This window comes from Uranotaenia lowii, unplaced genomic scaffold, assembly GCF_029784155.1.
Source record: "Uranotaenia lowii strain MFRU-FL unplaced genomic scaffold, ASM2978415v1 HiC_scaffold_154, whole genome shotgun sequence".
Taxonomy (NCBI): domain Eukaryota; kingdom Metazoa; phylum Arthropoda; class Insecta; order Diptera; family Culicidae; genus Uranotaenia; species Uranotaenia lowii.
In genome coordinates, this window is record NW_026597566.1 from 6,800 (window position 1) to 32,855 (window position 26,056).

At 40.9% G+C, this 26,056-nt stretch overlaps 2 protein-coding genes across 5 annotated transcripts; one reads left to right on the top strand and one right to left on the bottom strand.

The window, feature by feature from the left end:
* Positions 1-1,129: 1,129 nt before the first annotated feature.
* LOC129759414 (RRP12-like protein) lies at positions 1,130-26,048 on the bottom strand. Of its 3 annotated transcripts, none has more exons than XM_055756858.1 (8): positions 25,027-26,048; positions 23,193-24,945; positions 22,977-23,136; positions 20,568-21,130; positions 20,354-20,505; positions 19,739-20,291; positions 19,392-19,529; positions 1,130-1,187 (listed from the first exon to the last, which is right to left on the bottom strand). In XM_055756858.1, the coding sequence occupies exons 1-7, from the start codon at positions 25,937-25,939 to the stop codon at positions 19,409-19,411; spliced, it is 4,215 nt and encodes a 1,404-aa protein (XP_055612833.1). In that variant the 5' UTR covers positions 25,940-26,048; the 3' UTR covers positions 1,130-1,187; positions 19,392-19,408. The 3 variants fall into 3 exon arrangements, with proteins under 3 accessions (XP_055612833.1, XP_055612834.1, XP_055612832.1); XM_055756859.1 differs by lacking the exon at positions 1,130-1,187 and adding an exon at positions 19,244-19,333; XM_055756857.1 differs by lacking the exon at positions 1,130-1,187 and having other exon boundaries at positions 19,244-19,529.
* On the top strand, positions 17,951-19,390 carry LOC129759415 (transport and Golgi organization protein 2). Of its 2 annotated transcripts, XM_055756862.1 has the most exons (3): positions 17,951-18,116; positions 18,189-18,873; positions 18,933-19,390. In XM_055756862.1, exons 2-3 carry the CDS (start codon positions 18,260-18,262, stop codon positions 19,147-19,149), a joined length of 831 nt encoding a protein of 276 aa, XP_055612837.1. In that variant the 5' UTR covers positions 17,951-18,116; positions 18,189-18,259; the 3' UTR covers positions 19,150-19,390. The 2 variants fall into 2 exon arrangements, with proteins under 2 accessions (XP_055612837.1, XP_055612835.1); XM_055756860.1 differs by having other exon boundaries at positions 17,951-18,873.
* Positions 26,049-26,056: the final 8 nt, after the last annotated feature.

Below are 26,056 nucleotides of genomic sequence, written 5' to 3' on the forward strand. Positions count from 1 at the left end.
TAATTTTGATGTGTGTCAGACCAGAAGGGTGCATCTGCACATGTTTGAATTCTAATTTTGTGTCCATACATTTTAAGAATTTCAATTGTTTTAATTCAAGTGAAAATTATGAAAAATAGTGCAACTGAATTTTGCACCAGATCTCTCAAACCAGACTGCAGACCAGACCAGACACTTGCACTGATGTTATCCTGGGGGTATTAAATTAAATAGAAGCTTTGTTAGAACAGATATTTTTGAACCGTTTGTATTTCTACTTTTGAGAAATATTGAAGCAAAACGATTTCATTCCCTGAAATTTGAATTACTATTAGAGATTAAAGATTCATATTTCTACATATCCCCTAATATTATTGTAGACTGTATGAAATTATATCAATAAAAATCTCGCAGGCACCAACGCCATAATCGTTGTATGACGCAGGTTATGCTTAAAATATTGTTTTCTCTATCAACGCTACCAGAGACTGTGGCTCCAGAGAAAATAGTGGAAGTGGCTCCAGAGATTTGTTTTTAAATCGTTAGGAGGCTTGTAGCTACAATTATTGACTGGGTCACAAAAACCCAAAGTCTAAAATCACATACCGCCGACCGGTCTCTCACTCTAGGCGGCTACAACCCAAAACCAAGTTGTAATGCCGCAAAATCGGATGAAACTGGCTCCCGACGAAAATAAGTTTGGAAGGATTTTCCCAAACTTGAGAATCGAGCTCTTTCTCACACCCCAAAATCGAGAAAGCCATTCTGACGAGAAAACGATATTTATTTTATGTTCCAGCATTTCAAATGGGCATATAATTCATAAAAAAAGATAAAGGCGTTGTTTGAAGTTTTTTTTATTTTTATTCAAATTAGCTTTAATTTTGATGTGTTTTATTGGAGCCTTTTTATTATTCCCATGGTGAATTTTTTAATCTCTGAAATGGAAAACAAAGAAAATTTTTTTTCAAATTAAAGATCAATTTAATAATTTCTTTAAGTATAAAAGTAGGTCAAATTGTCAATGAAATTGAGAATAAAAGATATTGAAAATAATCAACTATCGATTCCACTGCATGTTTTAATTTTACTTACAAATCTTCTGTTAAGAATACTTGTACACTCACCTTTCTATATTTCTGAGGTAGCCCCTTCAATTGGTGGGTCTGTTTCTCCGATTTTTTTCCTAAATTTAGCCATTAATGGTGCTGAAAATAGAAAAATATTGTTTTGAATAACACTTATTACTAATATAATGACTGTACTCAATCTTTTATACCTAGCCAACGATTTTTCACTCCTTTTTCTTTTGGGAAAAAGAGTTTATAACAAAATCAAACAGCGTGGCGACAAGAAACGAAACAAATTCCGAACGATAAATTTTTGGGGCAGTCAGTTCAAGCTGTGAACTTTTATTTTGGGGTGTTGACAGCAGCCCAAAATTAAGAACGGCAGCTAAACTTTGTTTTGATGCCCGGGCATTCTTAATTTTGGGTTGTTTTTATTCTGAGTGCTCACATATCAGGTGACATAAGACCAAACAGAAAAAAATGGAAAAAAATTCACACGTTTTCCCGACGCGTCTACCCAAGAGCTTGGAAAACGCCAATTAAAGGATTGTGATCCACAGCGGACAACCCGTCAACATTCCGAGAATCGGGTAAGAGAACGAGCGGTAATAAATTTCTCTTGAAATGGAGATTCCGTTCTTCATTCTCGAGAGATAAAAATGAAACATTCCGAAGTAACTGACCAAATGTTTCCATAGTAACCACAATCATCTTTGGGTTCAACTCAGGAATTCCGGAAGTCGCTTCGGGAAAGGATCCTCTTGGAGGTCTAATCGGACCAGCGTGGATGATCCGATAAGAACCACCAAAAAAGAGGCCTTCTGATAAGAAGTAAGTGATCAGGCCCCGAGCAAAGGCCAGAGTTTGATGCCGGGAATTGTCGCCCATCAAGGCGTGTCAAGCTAGTGTTTCCAGCCTCGAGCGCTGAAGAGATTTTTACGCCGGATTAGTTGCTGCAGGTTCGTGTTCCGGTGAGGAGAGATTTTGGGGCACCGGAGTGGACGCCAGGAATTTTGGTTCGGGTTCGCGTTCCGGCCACGAACGCAGTGCCGAGAGGGGGAGCGTGATGTTCCGAGTGTGAACATATCACAAAAAATACTCAGGTAAGCTTAGGTTTATGGTTATTTCTTTTATTATGGCTTGATTCGCATCTGACGCACTTTTTATTTTGTGCACAGATTGCAAGGCAGCAAGATTGCTGCAATTTCAAAATCCAGTAGGAGATCTGCTACATTGTTTTTGAACAAGTGTTTACGAGCTTGCAGCTGAACTCATACAAACGTTACTTGATAAAAGGGTTATTTTATTATTTACATAGTATTCCGTCTCACGACATAACTTGACGAACATAATTCCTAAAATTCACTCGGTTCATAGCAACCGTTCTCCAATTTCTCGGGCACCCCACGTTCGCCAGATCACGCTCCACTTGGTCTAACCACCTCGCTCGTTGCGCCCCCGCTCGTCTTGTTCCTACCGGATTCGTAGCGAACACCTGTTTTGCAGGACAGTCGTCCGGCATTCTCGCAACATGTCCCGCCCAGCGTATCCGGCCACCTTCTGGATACTGGGTTCGCCGTAGAGTCGCGCGAGCTCGTGGTTCATCCTTCGCCTCCACACTCCGTTCTCCTGTACGCCGCCAAAGATGGTTCTTAACACTCGTCGCTCGAATACTCCGAGTGTACGCAGGTCCTCCTCGAGCAATATCCATGTCTCGTGCCCGTAGAGAACAACCGGTCTAATGAGCGTCATATACAGGTTACACTTCGTGCGAGGGCTGATAAAAGGGTGTTCGGATCAAAAAGTGGTCAACTCTAATTCACCATATTTTTTTCGAATCATTCATATAACAAAACCTGAACAGCCCACATTTTGTAGGTGTGTGTTTGTATGTTGGTTACCCAGGTGGTAAATTCAAAGAAGAAATTTCACGAATTGGTTCCAAGGCACGTCGAGTTACCGTGTCTCTCCAGAACTAATCTGGGTTCATGGAACCAATGGGTCGACTCGTATATACTCATACTCATACGCCCTTAACTCCACGTGCGGCCTCAGATCGTATCCTAAACCGGTAACTGCCCTAAGGCAAAACTTCGGAAGGGGGTCTAATTCACGCACATTCGATACTTATGCAACACTCGCTTAAAAGTTCATATTCAAATTTGTTGAGAGCCATCAGCAGGGAGCACTTTCGGAGTGGAAAGGAGAGAACAAACTAACTGTTTGAAGGTTAAAACTGGAATGACTTTATTTTCAACTTTGCGTTCTATTTATACTAGTCTGTTCCCTAGAGATTCATAGGGAACCATAGTTACACTAATTTGTTTGTTAATGATAACACCAACATGCGTGTGTTGTTATTCATCTCATCGATTACTTCGATGAGACGAATCTCAACAAAATTAAATATCATCCTGACCTGATAGCTTCGGACTCTATCAGCTTAATTGCAGTTAATTTATCCTACGTCGATCACAATTTGCGTCAGTCTCCCTCCAACTAATTTGGCGGATTGTCCTCTTTCTCAACAAAACATATCTTGAAGGATTTCAGTAGTTTGAGAGTAGCTGAAGTAGTGATGCGCGAGCGCTCAAGAGCCGCTCATTTGAACCAGTTCTTCAAAAAGAACAAACGAACCGTGGCTCTTAAAAAAGAGAGTGGATATGACTTGAACGCCAACCCCCCTCTACGTGGACAAGCGAGGACATTTCCAACACCCCTCTCCCATGAGTTGTCCACGTGGTATGTGATCGATCTCAGTGTTGAGCTGCGTGACACGGCTCAATTTTGAACCGCTCAAATGAACCGGCTCATTGATTTAAACGAACGGCTCTGAGCCGCTCATTGAAATGGGCCTTTTTGCCTTCTGGATATTGGGTTCGTCGTAGAATTTCGTGAGCTCGTGTTTCATCTTTCGCCTCCGCAGTCCGTTCTCCTGTACGCCGCAAAAGATGATTCCCAACACTCGTCGCTCGCAAACTCCGAGTGTGTGCAGGTCCTCATCGAGCAATATCCACGTCTTGTGCCACATAGGATAATCGGTTTAATGAGCGTCATCTACTTCGTCATTGCACTTCGTGCGAGAGCTAATCATTCGCAGCTTGTCGCCGTCGATCGTGACCTTGTTATTACTGGAAAAGCGGGCTCGGTCAGTCTCGGATACACAGCTCATAGATGTATAGCTCGCCACGATCGATCGTATCGTATGCGGCTTTGAAGTCGATGAATAGATATATGGTGCGTAGGGACTTAGTGTTCACGGATTTTTTTTAGGATTTGACGTAATGTTAAGATCTGGTCCTTCATAGAACGACTCTCCATGGAGCCGGCCTGATGACTTCCCACGAATCTGTTTGCCTGTGGCGTTAGGCGACGAAGTAGAATTCGGAACAGCACTTTGTATGCGGCTTTGAGGACAGTTATCGCTCGGTAGTTCTCACAGTCCAATTCGTCGCATATTATCCCTGCTTTCTACTCTTTCGGTAGCTGTTCTGTGCCCCAGATCTGGACCATCAACAATCAGGCGATCGGCCAACTTGTGCGAGCCCATTTTGGTGAATTCAGTTGGTATGCCATCCTTCCCAGCCGACTTGTTGCTATTCAGCTGGGGAATGGCTTCCTTAATTTCACTCATCGTTGTAAGTGGCTCCACTTCTTCCTGGACTACGCCGGCGATGTACCTTCCCCCGCTGTCCCCGGTCTCTTACATGTGCGCCGTTAAGGTATTCATCGAAGTGTTGCTTCCACCTTTTGATCACCGCACGATAGTCCGTCAGGATGCCTCCGACCTTATCCCGGCACATTTCGCGTTAAGCTTCTGATAGAAATTTGTGATAGGTGTTTCCTGGGAACGATGCACCTCTTCGAGCTACTCCTCCTCCAGGCGGCGCATTTTCTCCAGGAAAATTTGGACTCGCTACCTCTTCCGCTGAACCTTCCAATTGTCGGTTTGAATTCATCCTCCTGGGCAACCTGAGCGTTAAAATTCCCTATGACGATCTTGATATCATTTTTTGGGCAGCGGTCGTCACCGGTACTTCCGAGGTGAGGGCTGTTGTTGCTGATGTTGAAGAACCGGCGCATTCGCAGGTTGATCGACCACCACCCGGTGACGCGAATATCAGCTTGTTACATATGTCAAATCTTGTTTGCCTCCCAAATCTGATGAAAATCGCTTGAAAATAATTAGATTTGTGTCTATATTGTATTGATTTGGGAAATACTATAAAATACAATTTCCAAAACAATGTCAAAAAGTGCTACTTTTTGAGTTTTGCAATAAGTTGCATAAACATTTTTATTCAAATTCGGAAAAATTTCTTCAAAATTCATTAATAAACCTACACAAGCGCATGTCAACAAATAACAGGTTGTATACCATGCCAACGGCTGAAAATTTATGATCAAGTAGGTCGTGAAATGTACTTCTCGACACTGAATTCAGTGCTGAAAAGTAGCACTTTTCGCTACTGTTTTCAGTGTCGAAGTGTTTACTTTTAACACTGAATTGCACAAATATCTATTTTGTGTTCGACTGTTTTATTGATTTTTTTTTTGTTTCGATTATAGTCGTTTTACCATCTTTATGGCATTCGCGACTTTATCAACGTTACAGTTGGCGGATCGTTATTGAAAAACTTATCCGGTACAACTGTGTTCGATGTTTACTCTTGGGCTCGAACTCGTGGACATCAGCTCAGGAGACAACAGACTTGCCAACTGAGCTATATCACAAGCCCATTTATTGATTATTGATTTCTTAATTATGTATATGATCTTGTAATTTAAACAAAAAAAAATTGGAAGATAATTTCTTAACAATGGCCTGTAAATTTTAACATTTCTATACAACAAAGGATTCCGCTGTTATGAAAAAAAATACACTAACGAATAAATCAACCAGAAACTTGATATCAATGAACGATTTAAAGCTTTTCAAAAAAGTGAAGTCATGATGAAATGTATGTAAGTAGAACGTTGAAGATTTGATTTTGAACTATATTTTAATTAGTCTCATCAGAAATTGGAAAAAAAAGTTTCGATTAGAAGCATGATATGCAAGTGCTCAACTAGCTCAATTCCATAGAAAGTCAACATTTGCTAGCCGGTTGTTAACTGAAAGTGACAAATATTTTTGATAGATGATTCAGAATCCCCTGTTGAATTAAACATGAAATAATATTTCGCGTTCGTTCACCCAGCCTTAGCCCTTTTACTAGCACGTACACACACCCGCGTGAACATCTAATATTCTAAATCAGTCACTGGCATTTTTTGTTACTCACAGCTGTGCACTTCTTATTATTGCATATGTAGGTACGTATGGTATGGTAGAAGAGTTTAGAGGGTTTTGATGCATTCATTCAAACTAATAATGCATAGGACTACTAGGCTAGCTAGTAGTTTAGTTGGTGATGCAGTTGGCAGCAGTTCAATCAACCCATTCAAGGTCGCCTAGCTGCAGCCGGCTTAGCTAGCTTAAATGTCGCCAGTAATAAACATATGCCTAACTATATGGTTGAATGTAAACACACTTATTGGGACTAGTTAGTTTGTGGGCATTTTTTAAACTACTTGCTCACAACTCTTCTAAGGTTTGTTGTGTGTGGCCAACCACCCAACTACAAACGGCCACTCGCGAACTTGCGGGGCATTGAACTTGACAGTGATGCAGCAGTCAAACAGAAAAAAAAAACTAGCCAAATAGATCTGGTGTAGAATGCACGCGGGCCGCTTGACAGTCCTGGCCGATCGTTCTAGGACTTACTTATTGATAAGGCTGTTTATGTTTATGAATGCAATTCAGGAAAGGGAAAACAATTCGTCGAAAGTCGCGAGATCGTTGAACCTCTTTTCTCGCACTTCGAAACGTTTTACAGTTTGCAAAGGTATGATATAAGTCAATTGTTTTACCTATCTAGGACAACTTACAACCCCTTGACATTCCCCTAGACATTGATTTCTAATCACTGCAGTGTGGCTACGTCAACCGATGACTTTCGGTCGCAACGTACCAAATAAGTGGAAAAAGATTAGAGATGGTCCCTCTCTGCTATCGGTCAGTGAATGTTGACCCAGTTAGATATCGTCAACCGATTACAAAACGGAGGTACAAAAATATTCGCGAAATATGACACCCACACAAAGTTGAACTCTGTACGTACCGTCAAACGGAGCATCATGCAATAGCAGGGTTAGATACAACATTTATACATGTAACATTTGTTTCCATATGCTGGAACATGATTGTTTTGCATCACGTGTTTGTTAATTTAAAAATTCCATCCATCAAAACATTAATTATTACAATTTCAGTTAGTAGAATTTTTTGTAGTATTTTCACCCCTATATGTATGCAGCAACCTGCTTTTCCTTAAAAAACAATTTTCGACAAAAAAAAATGTAAAAATTACTGCAATTGGTGCTTTATGCGTTAGAACATAAAAAAATAAATTTTCAAACGTTTTCATTTGATTTTCCTTCAAAAACAAAGTTTGATGCAACTAAGCCCTTTTTCTTAAATGACATACTAAAATTTTCAATATGTGCTATAAGAGTCAAAATTTCTACCAGTTTTTCCCAACACGAGTGAACTTTTTTTTATTAATTTGTCTTTGGTTAAATTACCATGCAGACTAATATCTTAAAAACTAAGGGAAAACTAATTTAAAACTACGCTTACTCATGTTAAAATCGAACGGATCGTCTACTAAATTGAAACGTTTACAACATTTATCTATCGGATGGTAGTACGGTGGTAAGGTATCCAGAGAAACTGGCGTTGCATACATATTGACCCGTTGGAGAATGTATGCTGAGTCAATGCGGTAGGTTAACACATCACAGATGAAGATTTGCTGCAGTTCGGTTCGGCGTTTTTCGAGTGTGGCTAGGTTTATCTTTGCTCATATAATGGAAGCCGAAGCGGTTCATTCCAAGGAAGGCGACGTTGAGCGTACCTAACAAAACTACGCTGAACATGTTCGAGGCGGTAGCATTGTGCGCTCTGATAGAGAGCCCACACCCGTGCAGCATGCTCCAAGATGCTACGTACCGGAGAGCAATAAACTGCTTTCAAAGCGTAAATGTCATCAAAATCACATGTTTTTCGACGCAGAAATCCGAGAATTGCAAATCCTTGCAGCGGTAAGCGCAATGTGCTCGGCAAATGTAAGCGTTGTTATCAATTTTCACACCTAAGTCCAGAATAAAGACACATTCTCCAGACTCTCTCCGCCAAGCTGGTATTCAAAATTGATAACGACGTGCACGGGAAAAATTGACAACCTAACATTTTTTAGCGTTAGCCAGCATTCCGTTTAGATGACACCAGTTATCAAGTCTAGCAATATCGGCTTGCAAGGCAAGGCAATCAACTTTACTGACGACCTTTCAGCTTCAGATCGTCGGCGTACAGGCGTATCCGATTGAAGCGTGGCACACGAGTCATTCACGAAAATGATGAAAAACAGCGGTCCCAGGTGACTTCCCTGAGGAACTCCTGACGGGGTGGCAAATGTCTTCGAGCATGTATTTTTTAGCTTCGTGAAAGAGTGGCGATGTGATAGGTACGACGAAACCCACTCGAGCAACCAGGTTGGAAAGCCAAGTTGATCCATCTTTGCTATTAATATCCTGTGCGGAACACGGTCGAACGGCTTCGCGAGATCGATGTAAATAGAATCAACTTGACAACCTTCCTCCAGAGTGTTACTTAACGAGCTCACGTAACACATTAAATTGGTGGCAGTTGACCTTTTTTTTAACGAAACCATGCTGATAATCTGAGATCAATGGTTTGGCAGCATCGTACAGTCGTCCATGTATGAGAACTTCAAAAATTTTGGAGATCGAACTCAGAAGCGAAATTGGTCGGTAGTTTTCGACGCAGTAGGTATTTCCCGATTTGTAGATAGGAGCGATGGCCGCAATTCGCCAGACGCTTGGAAATACCCTTTCTCTCAGTGAACGATTGAAAAGACAGCAAATGGGGGCAGCTAGTGATGCAACGCAATGTTTCAAAACCGTCGGAGTTATGTTGTCTGGACCGGGACCTTTAGATGGATCGGCTGCGGACAATTGCTCGTATACTCCCTGCTCGGTGAGGCAAGGCAAAGGTAAGTTCACGTCATGGGATTGTATGGAGGCTAGGTAGTTGTTGTTTGCTACAATGTCGGAGGAACTTAAGACACTTTGGAAAAAATCGGCGAACATGTTCGTGGATTCAGTTATGTTACGTGAAGTAACGCCATTGAAACTTGCATCTACAGGGATCGTTGCGTTTCGTTTTTTTTTTAAAGTGTCTCCAAAACAATGGGGGGTCATTTTTAAGATTCCCTTGTCCGTTGTAGAAAAGAGAGCGTTTGATCATTTTTTTTTAATAAAGTATGGATTACCCAAAATCTGGACGCTTTAAAAAGGGTCTTTTTCGAAGCTATGTAAACGGAATAAAAATGTTTTGAACTCAAAATGAAGGGTTTTTATTGCACTTTAAAGGAAAAATAATAAAAAAAATATTCCAACATTGTTTTGATGAAATTTAGAATTTTTCGTCGAGAACCACTCATCATAGTTTGGACACCCTATACGCTGATCTCAGCGGCCATTTTGTTCCACAATCTCTTCATCTTAGTTGCATCCCGAATCGTCCTACCATTCTTCTTCATCTTCTGCTTGACAATTCCCCAAAAAAATTTCGATAGAGTGGAATTGAGGGCAGTTGGGTTGGTTCTTTTGTTCTTTTCGACAAAATCAACCCAGTTGTCTCGATACCCCTGTAGTACCTTTTTGCTGTAGTGGCAGTTTGCCAAATCTGGCGAAACCTTTACTGGTTCTTTGTGAGATCTTATGTACGAAAAAAAACGATTTTCAGGTACTCCTCCTTGTACATTTCGGAGTCCATAGTCTTGTTTTTCACAAAAACCGGGGTTTTTCGTCCGCAGCTGCAAATACCTTGCCAGATCAAATACTTTCTTGCAAACTTATCGGCAAAAACGAATTTGAACTTGGCGGGGACTACACCCCGACCAGTGGCTTTGTAAAATTTTTGGCCAGGAAGCCGCCCAAAAACCATCTTCACGTACGTTTCGTCATCCATGAGGATGCATTCGTCGTACTTTTTTTATATAGATATAGATAATGATAGAGGAAGGATAAAGCAGGATCTCAATGAAACATGATGTTTCCTCGAAGAGATTCCTTTTTTCTTAATTCTAACCGTAACTCCTCCGAGGATATGATGGCTAGCATCTTACAAATGCTAAAACCACCAACCCACCGAAAAGTGTACTATGTATGCCGTGACCGGGATTCGATCTCATACCCCCTGGCTTAGAAGACTTGAAGGCTATCCTCTACGCCACGGGCAGCGTTAGAACTTGTTGTATAACTTCCGGGCCCGTCCTTTGGCTTCTACATTCTTCTTCAATGTCCGGTTTGGTTGCTTACGGGCCCGATAAGATCGTATTCCTTCGCGCAGACGAATCCTTCTGCACCGGTCGGCATTGAATTTCTTGGCGATGTCATAGTCCGACTGCCCTGCCAGAAAGTCATATAGCGGCTGATTCGGTAAAGTATGTCATATTTTATGGCTATTTTCTGAGTGTATAGTCATTATGTGCTATGAAATTCAGCTTTTCGTCAACTTGTTTTCCCAAGTATTTGACCTGACGTATTTGACCTGACGCACTCTTTCGATAGCACAATCATCAATTCGCAATTCTGAGCACACCCTGATTTGAAGATCACCGATAACCATCCAGCTGATTTTATTAAGATTCAGACACAATTTTTTTTTCGGATAACGAGCTCTAAGTTATCACCACTCCAGTAGGAGACTGAATCATCTGCAAACAGTTTGAGACAACCATAACGTAGACAGTGTTTCATGTTATTGATGTACAATATGAATGATAAGGGACCCAGAACACTTCCTTGGGGGACCCCTAGATTATTTTCTCTATATCGTGAATATGATGATTTATATTTTGTTCTTTGCATTCTATCATTCAAGTAGTCTTTAAACCAGTTAAGTACCTATTCTTTCCAAAACGTTCACCAATCTTAACCGATCAATCGTTTCAAAAGCGCTCTTGAAATCCAGAAACACGGCATCTGTGTAACTACCGTATTCAATATTGGTCTTCCAATTTCGAAGTATGTATCAAGCTCACTGGAGACTCCGTTCAATGCTGCCTCTGAATCCAAATTGCTCGTTGATCAATATTCCTTCTGACTCAATAAAACGTAGAAATTGCTTTTTAACTGCTAGCTCCAAAACCTTTTCTTGTAGGTATTTCCATCATCGTTTATCAGACGATATAATTTAGCCTCTCGTGCAATTTTCTCTTTTTCAATAGGAACAACAGTCGAATGCTTCCATGTAGAAGGTATTATTCCTATTCGTAGACTCGTATTTATAATTTGTGTCAACTGATTAGCTAGTACCTACCGGTAGAGAATCCTTAAAAACTTTCAAAGCGACGTTGTCGATTTTATATTTTTCACGATTTCATCAAATTCTTGACAACTTATTGTTTCAAATGAACTGAAACTTCCACCATTGCAGACAATATGATCCATGAAGAACTTGTCGGAATACTGGAATGGATTTCCACGACACTGTCTATGAAGAAGTCATTAAACTTCTCTGCAATTTCAGTTTCATCCGTGATTTCAACCCCGTCAAACGAGACCGAATTTTCTTTTGCAGCATTTGGACTTACCAATCGTTTTATTATTTTCCATAGCAGTTTTCCATTATTTATTTTGATTTCTTTCCAGCTCATCTTCAATTGATCGATTTTTAACCAGCTTTATTTCTCGTGAATATTTATTCATTACAAATTTGTATGTTCGCCAACTTCTTTCGCTTTTCGTTCTTAGAATCTTTTTATAAGGATTGTCTTTTTGCTTTTTAATTTGCTTAAGCATTTGCTGCACTTGCCCCGGTCTACCTCAAATCTAAATATTTAAAAAAAGTTGAATGTGCACCAAGGTTTTTTACACGGTTTTCGAGAATTAACACGGTTTGTTTACACGGATTTCGCGAATTAACACGGTTTTTTAGAGAAAATAGTCATGTCTCAGGTCTCATGTTTTATGTTTCAGGTCTCAGGTTTTATGTCCCATGTCTCAGTTCTCAGGTTTCAGGTCTCAGGTCTCATGTATCACGTTCTTAGTCTCATAGCTAAGATTTTCCCAACTTCTCAGATCTCATGTCTCAATTGTCTGGTCTCAAGTCTCAGGTCTCAAGTGTCAAGTTACATGTCCTTTTGTTTCCAGTTTCAGAACTGCAGACATTTAAAGGTTTTTTTACACGGTTTTCTTCTTCTTCTTCTTCTTCTTCTTCTTCTTCTTCTTCTTCTTACATCAACATGGCCAAAACATGTAGGCATCCTGGAAAATTGAAGACTTGCGTCTATCATTTTTCTTTTCAGCGTATTATCTGTTACATATTCCTATGCATTGCAGATATTACTACGGCCAGGCCAACCATGTGATGAAAACCGCAAAAGATACAGGATACAGGGGCGGAATGAAGCGTGGAGATCCCTACCAAACGCTTCATATAATATTTTGAATATGTAAAGACCTAAATATGAATTTATGTCATTTGGGAAAGTATATATGGAATATTGATACATTAAATGCTGTTAAGGAATTAGGAAATTACGATACCTACCAACATTATACTCACCGCAATAATAATTAGAATATAGAATATTACATTTGGGTTTCTGTAGATCAGCTATTCTCACATTATTAAAATAGTAAGTTTCAAGCATGGATTATCATTAAAGTTCTCCATTTAAAATAATTCTATATTTGAACGAAAGATTCAAATTCACTGGTTTTTAAATAATCCTAAAAAAATATCTTGAGCTTAAAAATTCAACAACATTCTCAAAGTTTAATGATCACATAAATTTTTAACGCTAATTGGCGTATAAAATTGAACATCTTTCTATCGGAAACTGCACTCGAAAATGTCGGGTTGGGCGGATGTGTAATATCACATCCTACAGAACATACTTTCACAAAGTTTTTAATATCAGCTCACAAAAAATCTAGAGAGGACGCGTACATGATTGAGTTTCTGTGCACAAAATTTTCAAATCCGGTAAAATTCTGCTCAGTTTTCTTTCGTAATTACTTACTTTCATGACTTCTCAAATCCATTACTACTTTAATTTATGATGCTTGATCAACAACATTATAAAGGGAGAAATGTTGTAGAATGAAATAACAAGAAAAAATGAGCTGTCTTAATAAATAAGATCAGCCTAATACAAAATAGATCGGAACGGGCTCACCGAGGCTGCATAACAGGATAACAGGACTCTTTTGTTGGCCGATCTGGTAGCGCTTAATTTACCGGAAGCGAGTTTCAGTAACGTCATAACCAAATTTGAATAAATACAGATACACTTCTTGAGAACTTGTTTTCAAATCTTTCTTTCTTCTTCACATGGTCCAATTTCGTATTTTTCAAATAACGCTTCCATAGTGAAAAAAATCTATCGAGATAATTTTCACGGAGCTGTCATGAACACAACCGATCACTTTTTTTCTCATGGCCAGCTCTAGGATCTAAAGGTTTTTTTTACACGGTTTTCGGGAATTAACATGGTTTTTTTACACGATTTTCGGGAATTAACACGGTTTTTTTTACGCGGTAGGAATTTATATCAGTGTAAAAAAACCTTGGTGTATATATTTGACTGTTTTAGGACAAATCAATCCAATCGCATATTACCGACATTCTATCGGCCAATTTGCATTTCGAAATTCGGATAAGTTTGCATAATTCAAATTTAGTTCATTCGAATCATTATACATTAAAAAAAAGATATTTGTGGCCCTCTGGATCAAAGAGAAGTAAGTGTCAAAATCATCAATTTTGAGTTAAGTATTTATACATATCAATTCTTCACCTCTCTACCTACATCTGGTACAAAACTCAGATTCAACACTTTTTCGATTGAATCAAAACTTGTTGAGTTTATGATAAATTATAGTAACCTGAATCCGTTGTCAAGATAAACAAACTTTATCCAAGCAATATGTTTTCCTGTCGGGTATAAAAACCTGCTCGGCAGCTAATACATTCTGTTCTAAGTTTTTACTTCAACCAACCGTGTTTCTTTTCCACGCCACTTTACAAGTGGTTATGATGGGCCCAGAATAGTTTGGTCAAAGAAGTTCAAGAAAAGTGAAGTTTTCCCAAGATGGTTCTTCCCAGAGGTGATGGTCCCCGGAACGAAGGAAGCGGCAGTGGCTCAAGCAGCAGCAGGAGCGGTGAGCCTGCCGGCTATCGAGAAGCTGAAGGGACGGATCAACAACTCTTCTTGGTCCTTTTCGATGAAGATGATTCTCATCCGAGAAGGGTCGTGGCGTGCCGTCAAACCGAGAGATGGCGACGATGTGGATATGGACGAGCGAGCGTTAGCTGCCATTTGCCTGAGCATCGAGAAGAGCAACTTTAATCTGGTGAGGAACGCGGAAACAGCACAAGAGGCCTTGAACAAGCTGGAGAAGGCATTACTGGACAAACTGACGTCGGTCAAACTGGAAGATTTTGAGAACGTGGAGGATTACATCGATGAGTTGGTTACGACAACCGACAGCCTGCGTGAAATCGGTTTCGAGGTTAACGATCAGTGGCTGGCATCTTTCCTGCTGAAGGGTCTTCCGGCTTACTATGCCCCGATGATAATGGGCATTCAAGCGTCGGGAATGGAGCTGACGTCCGATGCCATCAAAACGAAGATTCTTCAAGACGTTAAGTGGCCATTGACGAGCTCTGGCGATGAAGGTGCCCTGTACACGAATCAAAAGTTTCGGCATGCGAGGGGTATTTATGGTGCGAGAAGGAACATCGTTTGTTACAACTACAATCAACCAGGCCATTATGCAGCTAATTGTCCTGAAAAGCAAGGTTCTTCGAACAATCCTGGTGGTTCGAATGGTAAGGCTCTGTGCGCGGTTTTTTGATTCGGCGGCCAGTTCCCACATGACCAAGTGTGACGATGGTTTCATCAAGAAAGAAAATTTCGTGCACTCCATTAGCACGGCAAACAACGAGACGATACAATCTGTTGTCAGGGGCAACGTCACTATGGTGCTTGAAGAAGGTGCCATCGAAGTACGCGATGTTCTTCTAGTTCCCGATCTGGCAATCAACCTTCTGTCCTTCAGCAAAATTTGCAACAAAGGGTTGCAGGTGGTGTTCCGAGCCGGTCGTTGCGAGGTCCTGGATGAAGATGGTGACGTGATTGCATCTGGATCCGAGACAGATGGGCTATACCGGTTGAGCCAAGGGAAACCGGCGAAGTCGATTCCAGCGGAAACATCAGAAGAATCAATGGAATTGTTCTGCGATGTGATTCCAAATCAGCCGAGAACCTAAGTGTGGTTCCGGATCGCGAGCCAAAAGTCGAAACATTGCAGGATGATCATCCAGAAGCTGAGCCAAGTGTGGTGGAGACTGATGTTGCGCTCCCGCCGCAACTAAAAACAAGACCAGCTGATGAGCATCAAGGGTCGAGGCACAGCGGTAGGGAGCGCGCTTTCCCAGGCAAGTATAAAGACTTTGTTTGTTTTAGTCTTGTTACTGGTCTTGGTCCTTTACAGTACGAAAAGGAGAACGAGCCAGTAAACTGCACCGACGCTATAGGGCGTGTGAATGTGGCCATGCAGGAAGAAGTGAACGGGCTTGCTGAAAACGGATCTAGGCAGGACGGCGATTCGAAACAAGCGCATTTCCAAGCGGAAACGAAAATCCGATGGTCGACACCAGCGATACAAGGCGAAGCTAGTGGTAAAAGGTTATGCGGATGCCGATTGGGGAGGAGATCCAGATACTCGAAAATCCATCATGGTCTTCAAGACGATGGGAGTAGCGAAATCCTCGACGGCCACGAGGAAACCAAGACAGGCAAACGACCCAGGAGGGAATCTGGTGGCAGATTTTAAGAAGGAATCATAGGTTAAGGAGGAGTGTTGAGTTTATGATAAATTATAGTAACCTATGAATCCGTTGTCAAGATAAACAAACTGTATCCAAGCAATATGTTTTCCTGTCGGGTATAAAAACCTGCTCGGCAGCTAATAAATTCTATTCTAAGTTTTTACTTCAACCAAACTACACGCGTTTCTTTTCGCCACGCCACTTTACAAGTAAACTGATTCTAAAAATATATGAAATATATTAACACCTTGACAATTTTGAAACTATCATTTGGGTACTTGCACCCCGCTGATCCTAAGCATCTCAATTTTAATAAAAACTTAACCTATTTAAAATAATTTGATCATTTGACAAGTTGATAAATAGACAATTACCATCAAGACGCCATTCACCGCCCAGACACCATTTACCGCCCGAAATCACCCTTTTGTGTGTATTTTGAAAAAAACTGGGATGTTTTCTCCAAATATAAGACCTGTGTTCTGTGTCGGCATCATTGTTCGACCATTTCACTGAAAAAACATCACTTAATTATGCTAAATATAGCCAGAAATAAAATATTTGGTTTTTCGTTTCCGGTCAAATTATTGAATTCGACGCCTGTTAGCGAACTAAGCATTACTGTACTCCTAGGGCAAAAAGGGTTTTTGTTTACTAGATAGTACATATTGGACCTAAAATCAACTTGAAACGATAGTTTTATTTTCGTAGAATAGATTTGCATAAAAAAAATTTCGATTTTTTCAATAGTTGTTGTTTTTTGAAGCGTTTAGTGATGGGCGGTAATTGGTGTATAAAAAAAAGTGTGGGTTCCTAATGACCGGCCACGCACAATTTCTTTGTTTTTAACGCATGTATTGTGCCAAATGTGTAAATTGTAAGAAGCATATAGTTTGATTATGTTAGAAAATGATGTTTTATTGCTGAAAGTAACCGGTTACTTGAGGTTGTTTGCCGGGAATCATCATTTTGTCAGTCAACGCACTTTGTTAAAATTTGTACTAAATTTGCGGAAAAAAATTCACAAAATGTATTCTCTAAAGAGCCAAAATATGGTTTTGACAGCTCGTTGCATGGAAAATACTAAAAAGAACAGTTTCCGTGTTGTTTAGATAGTTTTTCCTTGAAAACATTATCGATACCCGAAAAAGTCGAGTGGGCGGTAATAGGGCCAGTTGAACACCCCAAAGTTTAGTTAATTATTTTGAAAAGCGTACATTTTTCGCATTCCACTAATTTTTTTATTTAAAGTAGAGCAGTTTTGGGATGTATTGGAAAAGAAAGCGAATAAAAATCTGCCGTCGTTTTTTTATTACACATGTTTGAAGTTGAAAAACCGCTTAACTGGGCGGTGAATGGCGTCTTGATGGTATAAGGCATGTCGTGTTTTTCATCATTTTTATGACTTTGGACGTTTTTTAATAGATTCGTATAGAAATAGGGAGATCGAATCTGATTTAAGACGGCCTGAGCCGTATTTTAAAGTATTTTTCCAACTGTTTTGAAAAAAAAAATGACGGATTTGGTCAGTCAGTTTTTTCTGCTCAACAATATTGGCTAAAAATTGCAGCTTCTGTCTGTCGCAAAATTGTTTTCTTTAAAATTAAATTCATTGATATTTTTTAATTTCAAAACCTATGACATTTCGACAACAAAATCTCTCTCACATGAGTTCGACATTCCGAATAAGATTGTATCAAACAAATGACCTGTTGAACTCATTCCAAACGAACACCCAAAGATCTTATTCTATGCCAAACATATTTATCAACTATCGAATGATAGCATTTGCAGAAACTGCAAATTCGATCGGAAGGTTGATTATCTTTATCGTTCCTTCCTTTATCAGCATCAGCACAACTATTCCAAATGATGCCTCCACCGTTTTCACGGTCAAGGTATGTACGTTGGATAATAGAAAAAAAAACAACCTTTACCATATCTATATCAACAAGCTCGGATAGCAAGCAAGCCAGAGATGACAGGACGATAAACAAGTCTGTCTGTTTATCTCGGGCAAGCACCTTCAGTTTAGAAAGCCAAAACACCAAAATCAGAACTGTGAATACCTTCCTAGCGTCTGGGACACGACTGGTGTAGAATTATCTCACCCACCAGTAGAACTAAGCAATGATTTGCTAATTTTTGTGTTTTTTCTCTCATTTCAGCTTCCAGATTTTTTTCCAAAAACTTTTTACCGTAAAATACTCAAGAGTAATTGCTCAAAAACGTTTTGATCATGTGCATTCTATTCATCTTCGTCAACAATAATGGGAAACCGATTGCCGGCCAGTACCGACTGATAGTGGCTTCCAATAGGGACGAGTATTACGCTAGGCCGGCTTTGGAAGCAGGACCCTGGGTCGAGAGTCCCCATGTGATTGGGGGTCGTGATATGGAACCCGGCCGAGAGGGTGGAACCTGGCTCGGGGCTAGTGGTCTCGATGGCATTATCAAAGTTGGTGCCCTACTTAACGTTACGGGCGATAGCAAGCCTAATGTTACCGTGGGTCGGGGGCCAATAGTGGCTAACTATTTGAGCGGGAGTCAGACGAATGTGGAGTACAGCAAGGGCTTGCTGGCAAATGACAACTACGGTCCGTTCAATTTCGTCTCGGTGCAACTGGATAGGTCAGAAGCTTCCGTAATGCATGCTAGCAATTCTCCCCATAAGATCGATAATTGTCCGCTGGACGGGGCGCTAGGATTCGGGAATAGTACTCTGGACGTGCCACTACAAAAAGTTCGTTACGGAAGGAAGAGATTCGAGGAATTGGTGGGAAGGCAGCTGGACGTAAATGGGCAAGACGAGCTGGTGGAGGATCTGCTGCAATTGCTGAGCAGTAACGAAAAGTATATTCAGAAGAATTTTCGAAAGAAAAAAAAAAACTTATTTTCCTCTATTTTTTTAGATACTTCCCAGATGCCGAACTGAGTCGCCGGGCACCGGATTGTGCGGAGATGTTAGCACATATAAACGTGCGACACCCCAGTGAAGGTTATGGCAGTCGTACTCGAACCGTGATTTTAGTAGATCATGAAAACCGTATGGATTTCATCGAAGAGACTATGGTTGGGACAAATCCGGATGGAGAATGGAAGCGAACCCATCTTCAAAGACAGTGGTAGACTTTTCATGCAATCAATCGAAGACTTCACTCCTCCTATGTAACAGGAAAATTGCAACCGATTCAGGCTTTCGGACCAATGAGCAGCATCGTGCTATTTGTTTGTGTGTTTATTTTGTATTAGAATGTATTTACATGTTTTCCATATATTTCCACACGTTGCGACGTGTAATAGCATAAAAATACTATTGAATCATATTTAAAAATCCAATAAAAAAATTTAAATTTTATAACTACACTTACCACATATGTGTCCGAGTTTAGGATGATTTCTTCGAACCACCACTCTTCTTCAGCAGGCGATTCTTGGCGCCGGCCGCGGCCCCCTTCCTGGCACCCTTCACAATACTCTTGAATTGGCCAGAATTTTTTGCACGTTTTCTGAAAATAAATTTAAAATTAAAAAAAAATAGCACATACATACATATTGGTATAGTGATAGTGGTATAATTTAGAGTTCTGAATCAAAAATTGTAATATTAAAATAAAGACTGAGAAAAATTCTTTTAACTGTTTTGGAAATTAATCTAAAAAGGGAAGTTGAACACCCGAAATTCCTTCCGTTCGCACTTTGCTGCATTAATACATACCTCCTGTTGAGAGAATTCCTGCTCAGCGGAACATACGCATAGGGTTCGTGTTTGCCCTTCTTCAACATGTCGCCCTGAGCCTTCTTGCTCTTGTACTCGGTACCGGTGGACGCATACGATTTGGCCGTCCGAGCACTCTTATTCGATTTCACCGATTTGCTGCTGTAGCCAGACTTAACGGAAGCTGCCACCGGTCGATGGATACCCTTGCCGCCGGCCACATATCCACTCATACCCGACCGCATACTCATCGCTTCCATGGCCTTACGCTTCCTAGAAGGACCTTCATCCTCATCCATTGCTTCTTTCTTATCGTCTTCATCGTCGTCACTGTCACTATCGTCCTGATCGTAAACTCGCTTCTTGGCCTTATCCTTGTAGCCAACGTTCTCATCCGGGTCCTCGTCCGAATCCGAGTAGTCTTCGATATCTTCGATGATCAGACGGCCATCGGATGCCGTGGCAAAGCCACGATTGGCGTCCTTCTTTTTAGCAAACGCCTTTCGGCCCTGTTCTGATGTACCCGGTTCCGATTGATCCATTGGCCGGGATGCTGAAATGAAAAGACATTTTTCAATTTTGATCTAATTCTACATTTTCAAATTGCTGTCCTACTTGTAATTTTGCTGATGGCATCCAAGTCCGCCAAATCAACTATATTGTCCGGAGATTCCTTGATGAAAGTGTTCATCTTTTTACGAGCCTTCTTTTCGTCCTCCACACCAGAGTCTGAATCAGAATCGGAATCTGCCAGAATATCATCGATCCTAAAATAGCGAAATCAACCCTTTAGCACCTGTTTTCCATTCACGGACAAATACAAACTCACGTCAAACTCTTCTTCTCTAAATGCCCGGCCAGTTCGTCATCTACATCATCATCGTCATCGCTGTCGGCTCCCTTTCGTTTTTTCTTCGAATCCTCCAGCTTATTTCGCTTGGCCCGCGCCAGATCCTTTCGAATCTTCTTCAACCGCTTGTGCGTGGTTTCATCGTTACCGGGAACCAACTTAACAATCTCATCCGCTCCGAATCGTTTACACAGCCGTGTCAACGTGTACCCCACAATCAACCGACAGTGGCGCTTGGTATCGGCAACCATTTTCGAAAGAGCTTTCACAATCAACGCCAGATAGTTTGTGACCAACGGGATCGGTAGAATCTTGATGTAGATGAGCAGGAAGTTCAGTGCGGCATCGACCTCGCTGCGGTTGTTGCCGACCACAAATGTGAGCACCTGTTCCAGCATGAAGCGTAGCGTGTCCACTTTAAGGGTGCCGGTAAAAGTTTGCAGAACGTTCTTCAGCACCCAAATGGTGTTGCAGATCAGAGCACTATCGCCGGTGAAGCCCGCGATCAACATGTCCACGAACTCGTTGATTTTACCTTCGCTCTGAAATAAGCGAAATTAAGAAATTATTGTTCAATATCGTTATGAAATGAAAAAAAAAATTGGCAATTTTATTCCTGTTTATTTTAATGTGAGATATAAAGACGTTTAAAATTTTAATAATTTTTGTCATGTTTTTTATCTTTTAATCATTTTTCCCTTTTTTGTTATTTTTGTAATTTTTATCAACAAAATTGACAACAATGATAGAGGTAATTGATCTTCTATCATTTTTGTCAATTTTGTTTTTTTTTGTAATTTTTGCCCTTTGTGCTATGTTTGTCATTGTTGTTACTTTTGTGGTTTTTGTAACTTTTTGATAAGGTACACCGGGGCAAGTGCAAACGGTTTTCACCATAGTTCAACTTTCACATGTCCTAAAAAATATGTATAAGTTCAAAAATTATCAATTATCGTTCGTTGCATCACTAAAATAGTTCTCAACAAATTCCCGCTGAAAGTGAAAAATAAAAAAATGTTGGTAAAAAGTAACGGTGCTTTTGTGGAAAAATTTCAAAATTTGCACTTGCCCCGTTTATGGGGGCAAGTGCAAACGCAATACTTTTTCCAAACCAATTTACAGATGAGTCAGTGTATCGGTCCTAAAATGAATTGAATACATGTGCCGGTACGTTTTATCAACTTTTATTAATATATTTGCTGTTTTCTTGCAATATTGATAACTTTTTGGAACTTCATTTTTGGTGACTGGTGTTTAAAGCAAAAGTCCCTCTTTTACTGATGCATTACGGAACTTTGAACATCCGCTTCAGATACAACACTTTGGATACCCCTTCTGACCATTTTAATATAATGCTGAACCATTTTGGTGATGAATTTTCTGAAATGGCTGATGTTACATGGCTTAAAGGTGCGTTTGCACTTACCCCGGTAGTGTCGTTTGCACTTGCCCCGCAGTGTGGGTTAACAAGAGCGAATATTATTTTCACAACTTTCGGGGTGTACTGAAAATTTATCATAAATTTTCTGTTTTCACTTGAATATCGATCTCAAACACTCACCTTTTAACGAAAATTCGGATTTGAATGCCCTTTTTTGTAGCCAAAATATGCAAAACAAAAACACACTGTTCATGTCTAGTACGTACTTGAACTCGTGAGTGATCAAACAGTGCCGCGTTTTTAGTGAAAAATTTAAAGAAAGTTTAGTTTATCTATGTCAGATTGTTTGTTTGGGTCTAAACAACAATTTCTAGAAGAAGAAATATTTTTTACTTTTTTTGTAACAGAGAAAAGTTGAACGTTTGCACTTGCCCCGAGTTTGCACTTGCCCCGGTGTACCTTATAATCTTTTTTTAAAATAATTTTTGCTTTTGAATTTGAATCTTTTTTTTTTGTGTTTTTATCTTTTTTTTTTCAACAAATCATTTCTTTTTCAAAACAACGGAGGGCTACTGTTTCCAAGAGACAATGCCTGTAATAGGGGTGGCTCCAGAGAGTAGAATAATTCTACTCTCTGGAGCCACCCCTATTTTGGTCTAGCGTGAAATTGTTAGAATTTGTTTATCAATTTTCAAAAATTATTGAGTGTAGGATTTCCAAAGCAACATAATATCTCGAAGCTCTCTGAAGGCTTATTTGAGTGAAGGATACAAAATTGATTTAAATTCAATTTTGCTGTAAGTTTGTTTATTCATCAGTTAGCAATGGCTGATTTTGATCCATGATTTTTAAACGACAATTCACCTAAAAACGCGATGATAGACAAAACCTGACACAAACATTCAAATTCAAAGAGTAAAATTCTTTCAGAATAAACGTCTAAAACATTAAAACCCAAAATGTGACTTTTTCCCTGTGATAATTAAATGCAATTTGTTCCTACTCACGTTATACATGTTGCCGACCATTTCGATGAGATCGTTAGACAGATTCTCCTGCTTGACGGCTTCCACATTGTAGGACGCAATTGCTTCCGGTACGGTTCGGGTGATGATTTTGTTTCCGATCTTACTGTCCGGATTCTTTTCGATCATCAACTTGAGACAGCTGTAAATTGAAATTAGTTTTAATAAATGTTTAGTTTAAATTTAAAGAAAACTTACGCCAAACGTGGTGCCTGAATGCCGTCAAAGGTAGAATGGAGCGTTCCCAACAGGAGCTTTTCAATGTTGCCCCGTTTATTCTGGACAAATTCGACGCACCCCCCATTATCGGAGGCCAAAATTTCGCGCAACAGTTTGAAGGCTTTCTTCATTTGGCGGCGAACGTTGGCATTCGTTTTGGCGACCGTTTCCTGAGTTTTGTCTCGTTTCAGAATGGCCGTGATGTATCGTTGGTAGATGTCGTCTAGCTTTTCCGCCGATTGGTACAGGGACAGCTGTTCGACGATGTCGAACAACATATCGTAGATGAACGTTCCCGGAGCTTTGGAGGTCATCGATTCGACCGCTACGCTGTGCATTTCTTCGAGAATCGGTCTAGGTGTAATCGAAAGAAAAGCTTTGATGGTCTCGAATGTGGTCTGGCGAACTTCGTTCTCATAGCTGCCTTTGGGCTTTGTGGTGTAGATGTTGAACAGACGAGGAAGGAAGTTTTTGGCATATTTGCCAACCTCAGCCTTGTCGCTGTCTGATTCGAGATGGATGATGAGTTCCTTAAGACCGTCCAGTATGGGTGCTCGGAAGTCGGCATTTTCGTTCAGGACTGTACCGAGAGTTTTTGCTATCAAACGGAAGTTAGTAACATCCTTAGGCCGACGACAGAAACCAGGGAACAGACCCCAAAGTTGACAGCTGAGCAGTTCGAAAATGTGAGCCTGGTGTTTGTTATCGGACTCTTTGAATTTGTTCCACAGCATATAGCATTGGTAGGCTAGCTTCAAGATGACGTTGTTGAATATTTCCAACCGCGATTGATTGAGTCCTTCTCGAAGTAGTGGAAGCAACCAGGTTCGCTCCAGATCAATTTTACCGGATTCCTCTGCCAGTGGGATGCATTGTAGGACCAATCCTGTGTCCATGGAACCGATTGCTTGAAGAACTGCGTGTTCAACTTGGATGCGAGAGGACGATTGTGGATCGTAACGGTTTCCTAAGGTTTTAAGGGCTGGAGCCAAGGTTTCTCCGAAATGTTTGCCAGCAATGTCGAACGAAATAGCCATTATAATTAACACTTGATTGGAAGCATGACCAAATGGTGCTGAGTTGAGGGTTTCCGCGATACTTTTCAGCACCCGGTCAGTCGGGACACGGTGCTTCTCGACTTCCTCATCTTCACAACACGGTTGTACACATTCGTACAGAATATCTTTTAACGAATTGGAAGCAGCTGAAACGACTTCCATTTTGTCGGAACCCCAGAAATCTCGTACGCAAATTTCCACAAATCGGGGCAATGCACTGCTGCACATGGTAAGATTGTGCTTGGCCAAGAAAAGATGACCTTCCTTAAGTACAGCTAACCACGCGATAATCTGCTTGCAGTCTGATTTGTCCGGACGATAATCGTAGAGTGCCGCAAGTAATTTACCGGCTAGCGGCGGGGTAAGATTTTCTGTTCTGGAAGAGAACAGCGAATGGAAGGTTTGGAAACAGTTCGTCCGAATCAGCACATTGGTGGCGGTCATGATCGAAAGCAGACTTTCGGCCACCAACTTGATGTCGTCCTTGGAAAACCCTGCGAGGGCATTGTGCAAAAGTCCCAAGGTGTGAAGCACAACCGTCTGGTTGTTGGCGATATTTTCCGGGCTAAACTGGCCCACGCAGAACTTGGCTACCCGACCGCCGATAGGGTGGCATTTGACCAACAGTTTTGTCGGCTCTTCGTCGCACATTTTATCCTCGTCTTCCTCCTTGTCTGTTATTTTTATGTTAAAAAAATATATTTATTAGTACTTATATAAAGATGATCTAGGTTATTGAAATTTTCCGTGCTTACCCGGCTTCGGCGGCAGCATGAAGCAACTGCCATGGATGATGGCCACCACCGCATGTTGAGCTGCTTTGCGTACCTTTGGTTTGCTGTGAATGACAAAGGCCAAAATTGCATCCAGAAATTTAACCGTCGACGAGAGCTTCCACTGTGAATATTCCTGGGCACGCAGCAAAACGGACAAACATCCGATCACACTGCGCATCACATTTTGATTATCGGTTTCGGCAAACCGTTCCAACAGTGACAACAAGGACTGAGCCGTTTCGGAGAATTTCTTCCTCAGAACAGCTTCCGGTACTGATTTGATTCCCATGGCCAAAAGTGAAACGGCTGCCACCGTGTCGTTTTCTTCCTTGGTAGCTTCAATCGTTTCCATCAACGCCAGAAAATACTCGGTGCTACTTTGGCCGCCACCCTTTTCCTTCAAGACTTCCGTCAAGGCAGCCAAAATAGCCAACATGTCCTTCTGCAGCTGAGAATCAGCTCGAAAATTGTTCAACAGCTTTTTGAAACTCATATTACTACAGGCGCTATAGTTCGAGGCAAATGTTTGAAACGTCTTGAAAGTTCCTAGCTGGGACTCAGTCATTCCATCCGCACCCTCCAGGATCTCGTTCATACTGAACGATCGCATACTTTCCGCTATATCGTTCACGGTCGGGCCACCCTTGTCCGCCTTGGCCCCACCGCTATAGGACTGGACTGCATCGTGCTTCAGAACTGCTTCCAAAGTTAGGCGACTGGCCGGGGAACCATCTGCAGCCGGAGCTGGAGCCAAGCTCAGATTCGATTGGAAGAATCGCCCCTTCGCCTTGGCTCGGTGCTTGTTCGTTTCCGGATTCGACGACGAAGCCGTACCCCGAGCCCACCGTTTGCTCCCTACCTTCTTCTTCAGCTTGGAACGAAATTTAGCCATTCTGAAATCTTCTAGTTTGCACTAAATTCACGTTTTTCAATAAAAGAAAACTTTTCAAAAGCCACCTCGTGTGTGCGACCATGCACGATCACTTTTCGCTGTATAAATGGCGAAGGA

Coding starts and splice junctions, on each gene's coding strand:
- LOC129759415 (XM_055756860.1), top strand. CDS start 18,260: ATGTGCATTCTATTCATCTTCGTCAACAATAATGGGAAACCGATTGCC. Junction 18,874..18,932: donor TTGCTGAGCAGTAACGAAAA/GTATATTCAGAA, acceptor CTATTTTTTTAG/ATACTTCCCAGATGCCGAAC.
- LOC129759414 (XM_055756858.1), bottom strand. CDS start 25,939: ATGGCTAAATTTCGTTCCAAGCTGAAGAAGAAGGTAGGGAGCAAACGG. Junction 20,292..20,353: donor TGCCATCAGCAAAATTACAA/GTAGGACAGCAA, acceptor TTTTCATTTCAG/CATCCCGGCCAATGGATCAA. Junction 19,530..19,738: donor AGGAATTCTCTCAACAGGAG/GTATGTATTAAT, acceptor ATTTATTTTCAG/AAAACGTGCAAAAAATTCTG.